Source organism: Condylura cristata, unplaced genomic scaffold (genome assembly GCF_000260355.1).
Source record: "Condylura cristata isolate star-nosed mole 26May11 unplaced genomic scaffold, ConCri1.0 scaffold00024, whole genome shotgun sequence".
Lineage (NCBI taxonomy): Eukaryota > Metazoa > Chordata > Mammalia > Eulipotyphla > Talpidae > Condylura > Condylura cristata.
Genome location: NW_004567125.1, coordinates 14,593,819 through 14,611,019, shown reverse-complemented (window position 1 = coordinate 14,611,019; position 17,201 = coordinate 14,593,819). Strand labels below are relative to the sequence as shown.

General features: G+C 47.5%; 2 protein-coding genes across 6 annotated transcripts in view; one reads left to right on the top strand and one right to left on the bottom strand.

Annotated features, from left to right (window-relative positions):
* GPR161 (G protein-coupled receptor 161) overlaps positions 1-17,201 on the top strand; it is a 29,875-nt gene that overhangs the window by 12,314 nt on the left and 360 nt on the right. Inside the window, exons 3-5 of one of the 3 annotated variants that reach the window (XM_012728995.1) lie at positions 3,236-3,340; positions 3,543-3,662; positions 5,430-10,263. In XM_012728995.1, the coding sequence (XP_012584449.1) occupies positions 3,236-3,340; positions 3,543-3,662; positions 5,430-5,692 (488 nt within the window). In that variant the 3' untranslated portion in view covers positions 5,693-10,263. Of the gene's footprint in view, positions 1-3,235; positions 3,341-3,542; positions 3,663-5,426; positions 10,264-17,201 lie in introns of those variants that run through there. The other 2 variants (XM_004688456.2, XM_012728996.1) reach the window with 2 other exon arrangements.
* DCAF6 (DDB1 and CUL4 associated factor 6) overlaps positions 12,951-17,201 on the bottom strand; it is an 88,782-nt gene continuing 84,531 nt past the window's right edge. For all 3 annotated transcript variants that reach the window (XM_012728994.1, XM_012728992.1, XM_012728993.1), the window contains 2 exons: positions 15,843-15,948; positions 12,951-13,368 (listed from right to left, as the gene is read on the bottom strand). In XM_012728994.1, the coding sequence (XP_012584448.1) occupies positions 13,304-13,368; positions 15,843-15,948 (171 nt within the window). In that variant the 3' untranslated portion in view covers positions 12,951-13,303. The remainder of the gene's footprint in view (positions 13,369-15,842; positions 15,949-17,201) is intronic.

Sequence of the window (17,201 nt, the reverse complement as noted above, 5' to 3'; positions counted from 1 at the left end):
TGCGCCACCGGGGAGGGCCGGGCCTGGAAGGCTTTTTCTTTTTAATGTTTAACTTTTTAAAGAATTTTCTCATCTCTTTATTACATTTATATTTTTTACATCGTTCTTCATTTTGTTCATTTTTTCATCTCGGTTATAACCCCCCTGGGCTTCCCACCACCAGTTCACCCGTGTGCCATCACCACAGTCCAGTGCACTCTTCCCACCCCAGTTTACCTGGGAAGTTTGAACCAAAGCAGTCAATCTATGGATTTACAAACTTTCTAACCACGTCTATCAGCAAAGTAGAGGGCACTCACCAGTAGAGGGCTTCCTGCTATTTCTGGGATGCCAGGGGCTTTATAAACACACTGCGTGTTTGTGTCCTACACCACAGGCTTCAGCCATAACCCAAGGGTTTGGTTTCCTTGTCCTGCCAGCCCAGACTGAAGAGTTGCAAAGGCTAGGGTTCCCCTGGGGAGCCGCCCGGCCCGGGGCATGAGGGCTCCTTAGCAGACTCCTGCGGCTCACCAGGACTCTGGGTGCTGGGCTGTCTGGGAGCAGCCAGGCAGCAGTGCCACCCCAAGTGGCACGGGTCAGCCTGGGGAGCGCATTGGCCTTTAGCACCAAAAGACGAACTCAATAGCTTCCAATGCCCAGCTGCAGTCCACAGAGGACAGGTGGCTGCAGGCCAGCAGAGCGAAGACGCCTTCAGGAGGAAGTTAGCATGTCCTGTACCCACAGTCCCCAGCCTTGATGGCTGCCGGGTGGCTAGTAGTCAGGCATCCAGGGGGCAGCCCCATCAATGCTGCTCTTACCTGCCACTGGACACTCCTGCAGCCAGGGACAGAGTTTGTCCAGGAGCCAGAAGTAGCCTGACTCACATTGGCGAGAGTGGCCAGAGCCTGGCCAGACTGCCTCTGAGAGCAGGGCAGGAGGGAGGGATTGACATCTGAGGCCTTTGAATTCCTCCCCCTTCTTTCCCAGGTTCCTTTCTGGTGCTACATGGAAGTGCCTATTTCACCTTAGACTTGAGCTCCGGTTTTGTTTTTGCTTTAGACAAAGGCTTCACCCGCTCCCCCCACCCCCACCCCAACGGCTGGACCTGCCCCTTTGTACCTTGTGCCCCCTCACTCACAGGACTGGGATTGGGCCTGGCCCCAGCGACAGGATGCTTCATAGGAAGACTCCTGGGGTGACTGCGCACACTGTCAGGGCAAATGTTGGGTAAACACAGAATGGGGAGCTGCCACCTGGCTGCCCTGTGCCCGGACCTTTGAGCCCAGCCACACTGGTCTGGCTCGAGTGAATCCTTCCACTGGTGGCCACCAGGACGTGTTCCCGGCTCTCACCGCAGCCTCAGAGTCGGCGTCCAAACCCACTGAGGCCGCAGCCACCCGGCTGGCAATGCATGCCCCCACGGCTTCTCTCCCCAAGCCAGGCATCCTCCTGAGACACAGTCAGATTCTGAGGCCAGGCCCATGTTCTCCTCCGGGCCTGGCCAACCCCCAGGAAGAGGGGCGGCCGGCCTGGAGGGGAGGCAGCCCACAAAACCTGCTCCTACTGCCCTGTGCAGCTGCTCCCAGTCCTCTCCTCGCGACTGGAGAAGAAAGGAAAGCCTGCATCTGTCTCCTGTGCCCTCAGAAGAATGAAGATGAAAGTAGAGTCTGTTCCCCTCTGAGCGTGTGTGGGAGGACACAGGGTGGTCCTTTATGGCAGGCCCTTAAATCCGCACGGCGGTAGGTCTGCCTCCTGGGATCACCGGCTGGACACTTCGTGCGGTACTTGAATTTCTGTGAGCTCCTTTGGTTACCTCCATGGATAACCTTTTTTATAGCCTCCAGTGATTTCGTTCATGGATTCATTATTTTCTCAGCTTTCTGAGGAATCCAGTGATGCTTGGTGTGTGTGTGTGTGTTTTTAAAAAGATTTATTTATTTATTCATACAGAACTGGGGTACAGGCCAGAGATGTGGAGAGAGAGGATTCACCAGGATCAGAGTGGGGAGCAGAACAGGCAGATCGACGAAGTACACTGCTGAGGGGAGCAGCGGGCGGGTCAGGAGAGGTCTGCCACCTCATGTGGTCACCTCCGGGCAGGCGGGGATTGAACTCATGCGGAAGTAGCTTAAGCTTCTTAGCGCTGTGCTTTAACCTGCTGCGCCACCAGGGAGGGCCCTGGTGTGTGTTCTTAAGTGTGTTGTCTCCGCTTTGGTTTCCTTGTCCTTTCCCTCCCTTCCTCCCACCCTTCTCTCTTCCCTCTCTCCTCCCCCATCTCTCCTTCTTGCGTCCTTCCTCCTCCCTTTCCCATCTCTATTTTCCATGCCGGTGCCTTTCCTAAAATTCAAATCTGCTGGCCTGACGTAGGCCAGGCCTTCATCGCCGGCACCTCCAAGGTTCCTAACAGCACAGGCACTGGGATGGCCATAGGAGGCCCCCGTGGCGGACCCGCAGCTTGGTGAGGACACAACGTCTGCCGGCCCACTCCCTGGGCATCTGCTCTCGGAGTCTGTGGGTTCTTTCAGGCTGCCTGAGTCCCCTGGGGAATAATTCTCCAAGTAGCTGGCCTCGTTGGGATGGGGCCTGGTTGGGATGTGAGCTCTCTTACTGTCTGTTTTTGTGCTGCGGCCTCAGCTGGCCTCAGCTGTGCCGGCGTCTCCAAGGCCAGGTTCACGCTTCCCCTCCTGTGAGCTATGGGGCCTGGCACCCAAGCTAGGGCTGGGAAGAGTCACGAGAGGCCCCGCTTCCCAGAGGGACTTCTCATGGAGAGATTCCTGGGCCTCAATTCCTGGGCATTTGGGGAGAACAAGCCTCTTGCCAAATTAGCTCTCTCTAGGTCACTTTCTCTGGCTCTCAGCTTTTTTCTTCCAAATACAGCTTCCCTTGGAAGTTTATTTGGCGGAAGAAAACCTTTTGGTATTCAAGAAGAATTTCAGGAGGTAAATGTGGGTGAAAACCCCTCCATATTGAACCAGAAGGTCTTCTCCCTGAGTCCACCTCACATTTTCTTTCTCCCACCCTCCCACCAGTTTTTGACATTGTCATGGGAGTTTCCCTTTGGGGATTCTTTACATCCCATCACAGGCAATTCCCTAGATGGGAACAAGTGAACATGGGGGAAAGGGCAGCTGCCGGGTTCATCCTTCCGCGGTTGACAGCACATTTGCAAGGAGAGTGGAGATGAGGCCAAGGGGAGGCTGGGAAGGCAGGACTAAGCGCCGCGAGAGGAGCACTCAGTGCTGACTTTGCCTTGCAGACCTGGGCCTGTCCCCACACCTCACAGCGCTCATGGCAGGTGGCCAGCCCTTGGGGAACAGCAGCAGCACTGGGGACACCGGCTTCAGCTGCTCTCAGGACTCAGGTAAGCCTCACACCTGCCACGTTTCCCTGAGCTGTCAAGGGCACCTAAAGGGACCAGGACCAAATGCTGTGGGTGTTGAGTTGCACCCAGCAGTGAGTTTGAATGAATGGGAGACAGGGAGGCGAGGGGAGTGGAGAGCGGAGGAGGCCGAGAGAAAGACTTGGCTTTGCTGGTAGACACGCACATTCTGCCCTGCTTTTAGGAACAGATGTGATGCTGCTGGAAGACTACACATCCGATGACAACGCTCCCTCCCACTGCACCTGCCCCCCCAAGAGACGGAGCTCGGTGACATTCGAGGATGAAGTAGAACAAATCAAAGGTACCTGATTTCCATGATGGGTGGATTCAAGGACAGCATAAGGGGCAGGAGAAGAACTTAGGAAAATCCCCTGGCTCAGTCCTGCCTCACCCCAGAAACTGACAGGGTTCCACCGTCTCTGCCCTCCACAGGCCACCTCCCAAAGACCTGCCAGTCTCTCTTGAGTCCTTAGGGCACAACTCTCAGAGCAAGTGGCATCTAATACTGGACAGACAAACTACACACACACACACACACACACATACCGCTCACAGCCCAGATTTCCTCCCCCCTCAGGAAGTTGTTCAATTCGATGAAATAGTTCAGTGCCCCTCACAGTATGTACTTTATGGGTGCTATGTGGTTATAAAGCTAAACTTGCCTCTGAGCCTCACGTTCCTCTGTGGAACGTGGAAGCAACTGCCTAGCAAGGCAAAGACTGACGTCTTGATGGCCTGCTGTCCCTAAAACTGAGGAGGACACAAGTTCTGGGAGGGGGTGAGCTCTGCTCCCCAGTCCCTCCCTTGTCCACTCCCCCTTGTTTTGCCCTCAGCCCCCTGCTCCAGGTCGCCTCTGGACCTCTGGGACTTGGAACCCGGTGTCTCATGCAGACATACCGGCCAGAGGAGTGACACGGGAGCCCTCCAAGCTGCTCACATGTCAGAGTCTGCTTTTCCCTGAGAACCTCTCATGAGGACAGCCCCCGACAGGACTGGGTGGATGCGTGGAGATGTGCGTTATTCCGAGGAACTGAGAGTGAAAGGGAATGGGGGCTCTGGCAGAGTTTAGGTTTATAATGAACCTTAGCTTTTCTGCCCACCCCCACTCTGAGTCCAGATGAATTGAGGGGTCACCAAGGGCAGAGATCAAATGGTCCCTTCACTGGCAGAGTGAACCCAGGAACAGCTGCTCAGCCTGGAAGCTTCATGGGCTTTCTAATCTATTTCTTCCATGTAAAGAAATGAACCTAAGCCCTTCTCAGCCTACCCAGCCCATGCAGGACCAAGGCGCAGTCTGCCTTCTTGGTGTGGGGGGAGTGGTGCCAATGGCGCCCTCTGCTGGCGGGGAGAGCCAGGCGCCGCTAGGCCACCTCAATTTTCTTGGAGTGAGCCCTGGGCACGCTTCCCGCTTCAAGAGTTGGGCGGAAATTGCCTACTTTCCAGATATCCGGGGATAAATTGTTTTCCAAAAAATTTCCAGAGAAAAACAGGTACTAATGATAATAGCAATAAGCTGGGCATGAGATTGACAGCCTTCTCCTTTTCCATTCCTGTTTGGAATTTTTCATGCTCCAACCCTGAGGTTCTTCATGACGTTGGTAAGTCCTGGGCCAGTTCGGAGAACAGAGTGTCCGTGTTCAGGGTTGTGGACATTCGCAGTCATAGATTTGGACTGTTCCAAGGAGCTGATAGGCCAAGGAATGCTTCCACAGACTTCAAATTTTGATTATTAGTAACAGCAGGGCTTTATCAAGCCTTTCCAATGGGCCAGATCGGGGCTAAGCATCTTAGTAAGGATTGTTTAATATCAATAACCTTATGAAGAGGTGTATATGGGCCTTATTGTAATAGGTGAGAAGGCTGAGGCTGGATAAAGTAATATTAGAGATTCCCAGGTGCTGGGCAAGCTATCGAGGGTTACAGCCTAGAGAATTTGACTTCAGAAGACATGCCCCAAGCTCAGTTTGCCTCCACTCCCTGGGACAGTGAAGTGATGGCAGCTCTGTTCCTCGGATTGTCGCCGGTGCTGGTCTCTGGCTAACGTCTCTTCTGCATTCTCCCTTAGAAGCTGCCAAGAACCCTATCCTCCACGTGAAAGCCGAAGTACACAAGTCCTTGGACAGTTACGCAGCCAGTTTGGCCAAAGCCATAGAGGCCGAGGCCAAGATCAACTTATTTGGGGAGGAGGCTCTTCCCGGGGTCCTGTTGACGGCGCGGTCTGTCCCGGGGACTGGCTTTGGGGGCCGCCGGGGCAGCAGGACATTGGCGAGCCAGAGGCTGCAGCTGCAGAGCATTGAAGAAGGAAACATCTTAGCTGCTGAGCAGAGATGAGGGCCTCTGGGGATCTCCGCGGAAGGATGCCTCTAGTGGGCTGTACCGGGATCCTGGGAGCATGGGGAAGGAACATCTGCTGTGCAGCCACCAGGGAAAACACTGAAAACAATGTCTATAGCCAGTGACTTCAGTGTCGGTGGTGAGGCAACATGCAGGCTTCTCCGGGTCCCAGAGATGGGGCCAGAGATGTGTAAAGCACAACAGAAAGCAGATGGATGTGTGGCTGTGACTTTGTGGGAGGTGGGCACAGCAGGGACTGGAGTCCTGGCCTTGAAAAGAAACCACATTGTGGGTTGTTCCCTCTTCTTCACGAGCTATATCCAGGGGTCCAGACACCCAGCAGGGGGCCTGTGCCTTTGAGGACAGCACATCTGAGAAGCAAGATCACCCAGGGCTTCTGCATGATGGCACAGGCGGCTCTGGCTGCCAGCAGTCGTACGCTAACTGGTCTCAAAAGAAGTAGAGCCCCTGCGTCTAGTCCCCAAATCTCCAGTCTGGGCTGTGACTGTGTCTTCAGGACCTGCCCCCGCCGGTCCTGGGAAGGGCAGCTTGCAGGCAAAAAGGTCCAGGCAGGGCCTGCTGTTTCTGAGGACGGGGACCCACCCCACCTACTTCTCTACTGACTGATTCTTTGGTACTTCAAAAGAAGGGAGAAACCACTAGAAGAGATAGCAGAATGGAGCAGATTCCAGATGCTTCACTCCCAGAATTTAAAAATATCTGTTGGGTACGGACACCACAATCTGTTTGTGATTCTGTTTGTGACTCATGAAGGACCAGTTAGAATTGCTGGTCTCCAGTTTCACAGGCTGGATGCCCAAATGCAACAGTGACTATTATTCCAACCCAGGGGAGGCCCGAGATGCAATGGGAAGAGAGCAAGACCTGTTGTCAGTGGCTTGGGTTCTGGGCCCAGCTCCACCTCTTTTTCATGTGGGACATATGGCACCTCCCTGGACCAGCTGGACAGAGAAATGAATGGGCTCCAAGACCATGTCCAACTCTGATCTTTAATGGTCTTTCAGTTTGCCAGAGGTGGGAAAAAGGGGCCTCACAGGCCAGTTTTTGTTTGGCCTTGAATGTGGCTTGTGTTGAGCACTGGAGTGTTGTAGGCCCAGGTATGTGGGCCTGACAGGAATTTTGAGCCCAGTCCTGATTGAATGTCAACCCCCAAGGCACACAGAGGTGCCGGAGTGAGCCCTTTGTGTGGGGGACAATAGATGAAATGTGTGTTGAGAGTACTGGCTGTGGTGACTTGCAAAGCCGCGCTGGGTCACCTGTGTCTTCTCATTAACCTGGGCAATTAGATAAACTAAACACAGGGTGTAGCCTGCCGGGGGGATACTGGGGCTTCCAGATAATGTCAGCAGTCTGAGGAGATTCAGAGGTGGCTGCTCCAAGGTGGCAGCCCCTCCAGAAAGTCATTCCCCTCATGGTGTTTCTTTTGGGTCTAGTCAGCCCTCGGTGGAGACCAAAGGTTGGCTAGTCCCCTGGTCTGCAATTTATAAAGACTTAGTAAGGCCCAGGGCTTTGCTACCTTTGTTGTGATGGGACTCCTTCTTGCCAGCTGTTCCCTGTCATCTGGTGCCAGCTGCAGACCTGGGTTCTAGACAGGAGTGGGAGGGGCATATTACTTTTCCAGGGTGCACAAGGCAGGTCCCCTGTGTGCTTTGCTGAGATGTGTAGCTGGAAAGATTCTGCTCACACTACTGAGCATCATTCCTAAACCTGAGGGCATTTTGTTTTCTCTCTCTCTCTGTGTGTGTATATATATATATATTTCTAGCACTTAACTAGTTTCTAAAGAAACCACAATACTATCAACAGAGGTGGGGCAGGGCAGAGACCTTTGCCTCTAGGCTGGGACACTCCGGGATGTCACCTGTTGGGCCTTTAAAATCGCCTGGAAGCCTGGGGTTGGAGAGTGTTTCCCCTGGACTGCCCTCTGCTGGGCTTTGGGAGAGAGTCCTGACCCCTGGTCCCCACTGTCCAGCCCTGAAGGACTAGCATTTACTCAGTGCCAATCTGGAAATACTGCACTTCCCGGGCGGATTCGCCATTTTCTTTTCTTCCACTTGCTCCATCAGGTTGTTCATCCACCAGACACTGTGCATCTGGAGTGTCACTCCAATTCAAGGAGAGACCCGGGGGGATACTGGGGCTTCCAGATAATGTCAAGTAATGGTTACAAAAGGAGCTCGAGTTCCACTGGGAGACAAGGATTTCCAACTTAGGAGTTAGTGCTCCATGAAGGGTGACAATTTGAGCAAGGATGTCTGGCATGTAGAACCAAATTCTGCATATTCAGGAGTTCATATTTGTCTCAGTTCAGCTGAGAGAAGGTGGAAGGAGGGAGGGAGAGAGGAGAGGCGTAGGAAGAGCAAGAAGGAGCAGGTGGGTGGGGCAAGAAAGAGTCACATATTTCTGATATTTTGAGGGCATCAGTCCTTGGTGTAGGTCAAAACCTCAACTGGCACCACTAACCCATAAGTCCCTTGCTGTATGCTGCCATGTGGTGGCATCCAAAGCTTTTCTGAGTGTGGACCTGGTGGACTGTGGCAATTGGGACATTGTCACTCATTCCTAAGTACCTGTTCTGTATCTCCTGGTTTTGACAGGACCACCACTAAGGCACATGTCTGCGTCTTCCATCAAGATTGCCACTTGACAGGGCCCTGTGCTATGCCCCAGGTAGAAACTTAGGGGACTCTTTTAGGCCAGGAGGTCACTGGCGTTCCCCTCTGCCTAGACCCTGGGCACCCAGGCGGGAGTGCGTGCCTTGGACACTAGGGGGCAGCAGTGTGAACATGATGCTGCAGGCACTTCCCCAGTGCCACCTAAGGATAAACCCCAAGGCTGCTTTGCTCCTGGCCTAGAACACTCCTTTGAACTACTGTCCTCGGTCCTCACCACCCAGCCAGCTGGCTTATGTTTGTGACCCTACTAAGGGGCACAGGTGCTGCCACCAGTCAGCTGTGTGATCTTAAACAAATCTTTGTTGCAGAAGGGCATTGAGGAATGCAAGACAAGGGCCATTCCAGGCTAACGTGTGTCTCCTTTAAGGAACTACGTCATTTCTGGTGGTCTAGACAGATACAGTTTCTGCAAAGACTTGGGCAACCAGAGTCTCATTTGTAGAAGGTCCCTGGGTTGGGGTGGGAACAAGGAAAAGAGGTTGCATACAATGGTGACCTGGAGGTACCTGTAGACTGGAGATGGGTGTCTAGAACATTCTCACGACATGTGTCAGCTGTCAGTTTGACACTTCTATTGGGAAGGGAGGGCGACATGGTGAACAACAGGAGGAGTAGGGGAGCAAGGCATGTGCTGCACGCCTTAGGCACGTCAGGCACAGCCAAATACTCCCATAGTGGCAGCTGACCACGCAGGCCTTGGTATGTAAATTATGGCTTCAGATCCCACGCTGCCATCCATTAGCTGGGTGCTCTGGGGCAGGTTAATCTGCACCAGTTTCCTGCTCTGTAAATTGAGGCTTTGTAACCTTTCTCTATGGGGATGCAGGGTGCAGGGGCCTGTGTCATAGGTGATTCTGTGGGTTAAAGCACTGGGGCAGGGTCCCTGCTGCGGAGTTGCAGCACACTTCCCAGCCCTCTGGGGCGGTGCATTGTTCCTGTTTTACAGGCATCTGACAAAGTGAATATCCTGAAGAGGTAACTTCCTAGCGAGGAAGTGCTGGAGGTTGGTTGTTGCTATGGGGATTATCCCATGCACTGTATGGCACACCCATCTTTTGGGACCGGAAGGGGAAGGCTATGGAAAAGAGGGAGGAAAGGCTGAGTAGCATTTGGAATTCGAGAATCCCGAAGGAGCAAAAATGAACTTTTCTGTTAATGGCTATCAAAGATGTTGTGACCCTGGGGCTTGCCGTAGCTCCCCAGATCACAGCACATGCTCAGCCTTTACCTCCCTGGTAGCTGGAAAGTGGGGTCCCCAGGATCTTCCCTGGGAGCTGAGGGCAGCTCTGTCCTTTGGAAACAGTCACAGCTCACTGGCTGTGGCTATAGGTTGTCTCTGATCCTCTGAGCCCCTGAGAGTGGGAGAGAAGGGGAACAGGGCAGGAATCCAGATTTCTATGCTGTGTGGGCAGAACCCCAGGTGAAACCTGTGGAGAGAGCAGGGAAGTCACAGCTGTCCCTGATCAAAGGGAATGGCTGGGGTCACAGTCAAGAGTACATGAGAGGCAGCCAACGGTCCTGGGCTGGCGACCGGGACGCAGAATGCAGGGAGACCGAGGGCAAAGAAAACTGCCCTAGGCCTCAAAGCGAGTTGGGCCACAGTGAGTCCATCTAGTCTTGGCCACGTGACTGAAAGAAGGAAGGAGCCAGCTTTGCATGGGGAGGTAGAGGCATCTCTATCCGGAGAATAGGCAGAAAGGAGCCCAGGAGACAGGCCCAAGTATGTGACTGGATTCATTAGAAGAATTTCAGCACAAACTCAAGTTTGACAGGATTACCAAGACCCCAGTTTTGCTCAGTCTTATTTTTTTTTTTAAAAGATTTTATTTATTTATTCATACAGAACTGGGGTATAGGCCAGAGGTACAGGGGCGGTGAGAGGATACACCAGAGACAGAGCAGGCCAAATGATGAAGTACACTGCTGAGGGGAGCAGCGGGCAGGCCAGGAGAGGTCTGCCGGATCACCTCGGGGCAGGTGGGGATCCAACTCATGAGGAAGTGGCTTTAGCTTCTCAGAGCTGTGGTTTAACCTGCTGCGCCACCAGGGAGGGCCCTCAGTCTTATTTTTAGGAGAATAAAATACACAGTGTTTATTTCTCTTCCAGAAGCACTTTCCTGAGCTGAATTATATTAACAGCTTAGGAATCAGAAGCCACTCGTTTCTCTTTCCGACACCACCATTTTGAAATGTCACATCACAGGTGCATCAACCCCTCCCAGAGGTGAGGACTCTGGGCAGGGTGTGGGGCCTGGGCGGGCAAGGCCACACCTACAGCACAACAGGAGCCCGTGTGCCTGGCAGTGACAGGGAGTGAGAGGTGGGCACAGGCTGGAGGGAGAGTCCCGTGCTGGGTTCTGATAATGAAGCCCCTGATGCAAATGTGGTAAAACTCCAACCTTCAAAACAAATAAACAAGCTAATGTATTCCACTTGGAGTTTTTGGATGTTTTTTAAAGATAAGAAAAATGTTAGGATAACTGTAAATCAATATTTATAAACAAGTAAAAGTGTATTTAGAATAGTTTTGTTTACCTGATTAAATATTTGTTTTTGGTATGTGTATAGCTGTGGAAATTATGTATTTGTTCTTGAACTTGTGGGGTTTTTTTGGGTGTCTCCTCTTTATGCCTAGTTTTCTATGGCCATGTCCCTCTTTCTGTCCTCCCTTCCCGTGGCCTAAAAAGAAGCACACTGACTAGGAAGGGGCTGATTATGGCAAAATGAGGGGGGCAGGTGTCCACCCCACAGTCATCTGGGTACAACCTCCAGGCATTGGTCATAATCCCCCCAAGGCAGCTATGTTCCTGGAGTACTGTTAATTGACTTCCCAGCATGAGGAAGAAATAAATCTCTTAACCGAAGTTTTCAAAAGAGGTTCAGTGAAGAACAATGCTGTCCTATAAATAGAGGCCAGTGAGGTTACTACCGAGACTCAGAACCACCTCAGGGCATAAAGTGCACCCCCTTCACCTGACCCCTCCTTGCTACCAGTGAATCATATATATTTTTTTCCAAGTAGGAAGGTGAACGCTAGAGTCCAGCTGCTGAACTTTCTGGGGTCCCTTTTCCATAAACATACACACCAATGCCTGGAAATGTCTGGGCTTCTCACTTCTGCCTATGTGCAATGTTTTCTCTCTCTGCTGCCTCCTTGACTGCTGATCTGGCCTGCTCTACTCCTCTGCAACATACTATCACAAGAACTGAAAAACAGCTAAAGGAAGGGGACTTCATTCCTTTGACAAATAGCATTACATTAACTAAGTTTAAGAGCAGTTGTGGGTCCCCAACAAAACCGAGTAGAGAGTGGAGTTGTCATATACTCTCTATGCCCTCATCCTGACTCTCCCACTGTCAGTATCCTGTGCTAGAGTGGACAGATACCATTTTGATACTCTTCTAGTATTTTTCATGCCAAAGGGTTACTCCATGACCCCACTATCTCCTTTAGGAGTCTTTACCCTGTCAGTTCTCCAACACCAATCTATAGTATATTCCTGTTACTGTTTATTGCAGTGGAAGAAATAATGCCAAATTATATGACTATCATAGGCTTTAGTTGTTTTATAAAGATTTTAATCTTTCAGGTAGTCCCAAGGGCTCCTGGACCTAGATGGTTCAGCTACTATGATTACTCTTATTTTAGAGAGGATAAGTCAGATGGCTTGAGCAGTTCACACAACTAAGAGTGGACCAGGAAGTAAGACTGAACTTTCTGGAAATCATGCAGTTCTCTGTTTGGCTGAAGCTTGAGTCTCTTTTCCCATTTGACCAGTGAGCACATCTGCTGGTGTAGACACATGTGTTCACCACAACTGCCCAATGGTGCAGTCCAGCTGAACTCATTGAGCCAACTAAAAATTTATTTCTCTTGTATCCAAAGAGCAAGCCTGCCATCTTTCAGCATAATTCCTGGGCTTGCAGAAATGCTGTGGGGAGGAGCACTCTGGTCTTCATGTGGGACAGGGATACTTTGCTTGATTATACCTAGGAGACATTTATAGCCCAATAGGAGAACAGCAGGATGGCATTTTGGCAGAGGAGAGGCAGGGTGATGGGGGATAAGTCCAAAGAAGCAGTTTCAGGTTATAGCTTCTAAAATACAGGCCTGAGTACAGATGGCTTAAATTGGTTGAAGGCAGAGAGGTAAGGGAGACAGCCTTAGAAGACTGGATGGCCAACAACTTCAGCTTAAATCTGGAAGTTAAGAGAGAGGAAGCCAGAGCTTCCCAAATTAGCGTAAGTTATACATGTGAACTGTCCATGAAGCTCTGTGATTTGTTTCAAGCCTGACTCCTATATGTATTGCTAACTGAGAGAAATGATGGTAGGAAGCAAAGTACACTGGCAGGTGAAAGTAAAAAAAAATCTTTTCTATATGCTTCTATCACAGAAATCAAAACAAGAACAGGTTATTAAATCTAGGAAAAGAATAGTCTTATGTACAAAAAAATTAGAAAACAGGTCAAAGTAGGAAGGTATTAAATAAATAGTCAAATTCAGGATATCTTAAAACAACAAAGTTCTTTACTTAGAAAGCAACAAACATGCAAATGGCAAGTGTAGAAATTTATTTGAACCAACATTTTTCACTATAATGAAAATTATTCTTCAACATTGATCCAAGCTCTCACATCTGAAGGTTAGGGAAAATATTGCACTTTGCATTTTCTAGCACTCCACATTCATGGCAAAAGGTTTTAAAAACATTTTGCTAGTTTTGCTTTACAAACTCTCCCAAATTCATGCACACAATCATTCCAAACCAATGTTAGGTTATCATCCCCAAAAGGGAAAAACTCCAGAAAATCATAACCTTAAAATTGCACTAATGCTCTGTAAAGAAAAAAATATAATAAATGTCTTATACAAATTTTAGAACATCTAAGTGCTTGCCAATAGGAGTTAATTATTCCTCATCCTCATTTTCATTCTCCTGACCAGAGCCTTCTGATCTGTCACCTTCCAACCGATCTGGAAAACACAAGACAGGAGACTCACAAAAAGAAATACTTTTATGTATGAGAATTAAAGTGCTGTTTAATGTCTTTTACTTACAATTGATAAAAATGTATAAAATTTAACAGATTATTATGTGAAAACAGTTTATTACTGAAGATAGTTTTGTTTTTGGACAAAAGAAAGGACATTAACCAACTCTTCATGTAATCTAAACATTAAAAAAAAAAAAACAGGAAAAATCCTAAAGATCTTGATATATTATGGTCTACTCCAGTCTACTCCTGCTTCTTGAGTCTCAGAATCTAAGGCAGTAGATCAAATGTCACCAGGAGAGTGACAAGGAAAGAGAGGGAAGCTGCACGAGAGAATCTGGGGACCATTTCTGAGGACAGTGGTGACTAACAGTGACACTGTCTTCACCTTCCAGGAGTTGTTAGAGTTTAAGTACAGACAAGCACAGCCTATCTTTCTGCGCTGTCATGACTTACCCTGGCTGGTGCTCTGCTTGGGATACTTTTGCCCAGTTCTTCAGCTATAAAGGTTCTGTTTGCTCATCTCAATATAATTATTATCCCCTTTGTGAAAGTTTTACTGGACTTTTAAAAAAAACAACCAATGTGCAGTGTTAAAAGCTCTTTTTCCCACATTGCAGATACTCTTGCATAAACCCTACGATGACGCTCCCGGTCACACTACCCGTTCACTGCCTATCTTCTTGAAGGCTAAACTGAGAGCTAATGGGAGGCCAGGAGCTATTTCTACTTACCTTAAAATCTCAGGGCCTACTACAAGATTGTTTTTTTTTTTTAAAGATTTATTTGTGCATACAGAACTGGGGTACAGGCCAGAGGCTCAGGGGCGGCGGGCTTCTCCAGAGACAAGAGTGGGGAACAGAACAGGCAGATGGACGAAGTCCACTGCTGAGGGGAGCAGCAGGCGGGTCAGGAGAGGTCTGCCACGCCATATGGTCACCTCCGGGGCAGGCGGGAATCGAACTCATGCGGAAGCGGCTTTAGATTCTCACTGCTGTGCTTTAACCCGCTGCGCCACCAGGGAGGGCCCTACAAGATGTTTTAATGAAGGGCTTAACTAATAAATGAGTATTTATCATGTAAAATGATAATTTACATTAAGAAATATAAAGACGCTAAGAGTATAATATCACTACAGCCACTAGGTTGAAACCCTTTCTAATACAGAAAACATTTCCCCAAGGTAACATGGATAATGTTAAAGTTAGATGTAACTGTTTAATCCCACTGTCAACAGCAAGAGAAGACTGAATCCTGAGGTTTTATTTGTTACCTTTTAAAACTATTCCCATTGGAATAGTCTAATTGTCCAAGTGAATGAAATTCAATCCCCTCTAGGCCGACTCTAATTCAATGTCAAACTTTTGAGATTATATATATGATTTACAACCTGAATTACACATATATTTTAGCTGTTATTATGTAAATCTCTTAATTAATGGTTTTAAAATAAATGAAATAATTAAGATTTGAACAGACCTTCACAGATCATGAAGGAATCAAACACTGTGGGAGAATTTCTGACAAATAAAAGTTGTCAAAGGGTATTGTTACAAGGTTACACTATTTCTTGTGTGATTTTCTTTCGTGAGAAAACAAAATGAAGTTGCTATTCTTCTGAAGTAGATTCTCTTGACAGGACCCCTGTACACCACTGGCCATACTGCATAACCTATTCTGTCCTCTTAGTGGACTATGAGGAAGCAGTATGTACCTATTTCAAAGTGTTCAGTTTTCTTACCTAAATTCTTTTTGGTTGTGACACTATGAATGAAGATAGGAAGGAAAAAGGGGTTAAGAAGAAGTGTCATGGCCTTAAAATCAAGGAGTTCAAGTAGATTCTAAAATTCTGCAGAATCCAAAGAAAAGAAATTTGATTTATGAACTAATAAATATGTGTTTGTTTGATAAACATGTTTTGTTTATAGTAGATACTGTATCTTTTCTATTGTTATGAATATACATTATTCAATTTTTTTAACATTAGCTGTAATACATATATTCTATATATCTGTGGCACTGACCCTCACAGCTTATCATCTAAAACAAACAAAAAAGCTGAAAAGGATATAATGAAGTATCCCTTTCAATAATGATAGTGTGTCATGTTGGTTTTTATATGGGCTATGATTAATTTTGACCAAATCTACTATTAAAGAATACTTAATGTAACATTTTTACAGTTTATTTGATGTTCCTCTCCTCCAAGAAGTCAAGCACAGGTGATGGAAATTTTTAAGGTTTTCATTTTGATAGTTTTTGCTAAATTAAAGTCCAAGAGGAAATAAGCTATTGTGCTAAGATGAAGTGTTCACAGAATTCCTAGTTCAGATGTTAAGCTGCCTTCATTTTGTGAGTTACAGAAATTATAGAAAAGCCCTGCAAGTAGATCTTAAGTAGTACATGTTTTTGAGATATAATAAATGATTTCAGCAGTATACAGACAGTTCTTACCAGCTCGGATATGATTCAGTGAAGCCAACATCCTCAACATGAAAGAGGCTGGAACTGTAATGGTGTTTCTAGTCTCTTCCAGCATAAGTTCATTTCGAGTTATAACCTATGAGGCAAGTTAAACAGTCATGTCAAAGATCATAGAGTAACTGGAGATTAGGAGAACAACAACAAAAAAAACCCATCAGGTCCTAGGAGAAATGCTATAGGTAAGCTGTTTGTATTTCCACCTTAAGCTATTAAGTGCCAAACAATTATTTCAACTTGCATTCGAGTAGTAAGAAACTGGCAGAAAGATAAATGTCAAATTTTGAAGTTAATCATATAAGAATTTCAATGAACTTTTACTTGTAATTTGTTTTCCAAAGCAGTCTATTTTATGTCTGCTTATTGTTTTCGATAATTCTAGTGACATGATAGCATTAAATTATTGTTCCTGGGTTACTTGACTTTTCTGAGAAAATATTACCTTGACTGAGACTAAGTAATATAGGAATAAAAACCTTTTTGACAAGTTATTGATGAATTGTGTCTTAAGGATGAAGAAAAAGACAAAATGAATATCCATGATACAGATCCAACATACAACCATGGGGAAAGGAAAAAAAGGAAGAAGGAAAGCATGAGAGGAAAACAAAGATGCTGATCTGATAACATTTCTCCAACTCATATCACAACACACTTTCGACTCACTAGGGCGTTGCACAAGGACCTTCACAACTTTGCCCCAACCTTGCTTTTTAGTCACCTGAGCTGTAGGTCACAGACACTCTATTTTAGCACTCTTATGGTTCATTTACCCTCTCATATTTATCCTCTCCTATGCTGACCCTTCTGTCTCAAATACTCCTTTCTTCCTTGCTGCCTGATAAACTCAGTCTAATTTTTATTTCCTCTGTGAGGACTTCCCCACTGCAGCTATTTCATTCACACTCAGGTGTTGCTATTTATAGGCTTACAAAACATCACATGTACATCTCTGACCACACTATATGCTAGTTGACTATCTTCCCAAGAGTCTAGAAGCTCTGTGATCATGGTTTATCTTTTCAAATTCATCCCATTGTGTAACATATACCAACTGTTTCATAAATGTCTATTAAATGAGTGAAAAACATGGGAATTGTGCTGTGAATTGTCAATCATACTGGTTTCCCAAACTACTAACACTTCTAGCAATGGATTCATTTTATTTTGTATTAAGCAGATGTAGTGTCAATGTATCCATCCACAGAAGCTTGGCAGCTAATGGACCTTCATTTTTATAAGAAATCTTATGTATGTAGAAACAAATAAAAACCTTGCTTAAAGTTAGGGAGGAAAGGCCAAGAGTTCAGCTTTTCTTTCTACCTTTCCTCT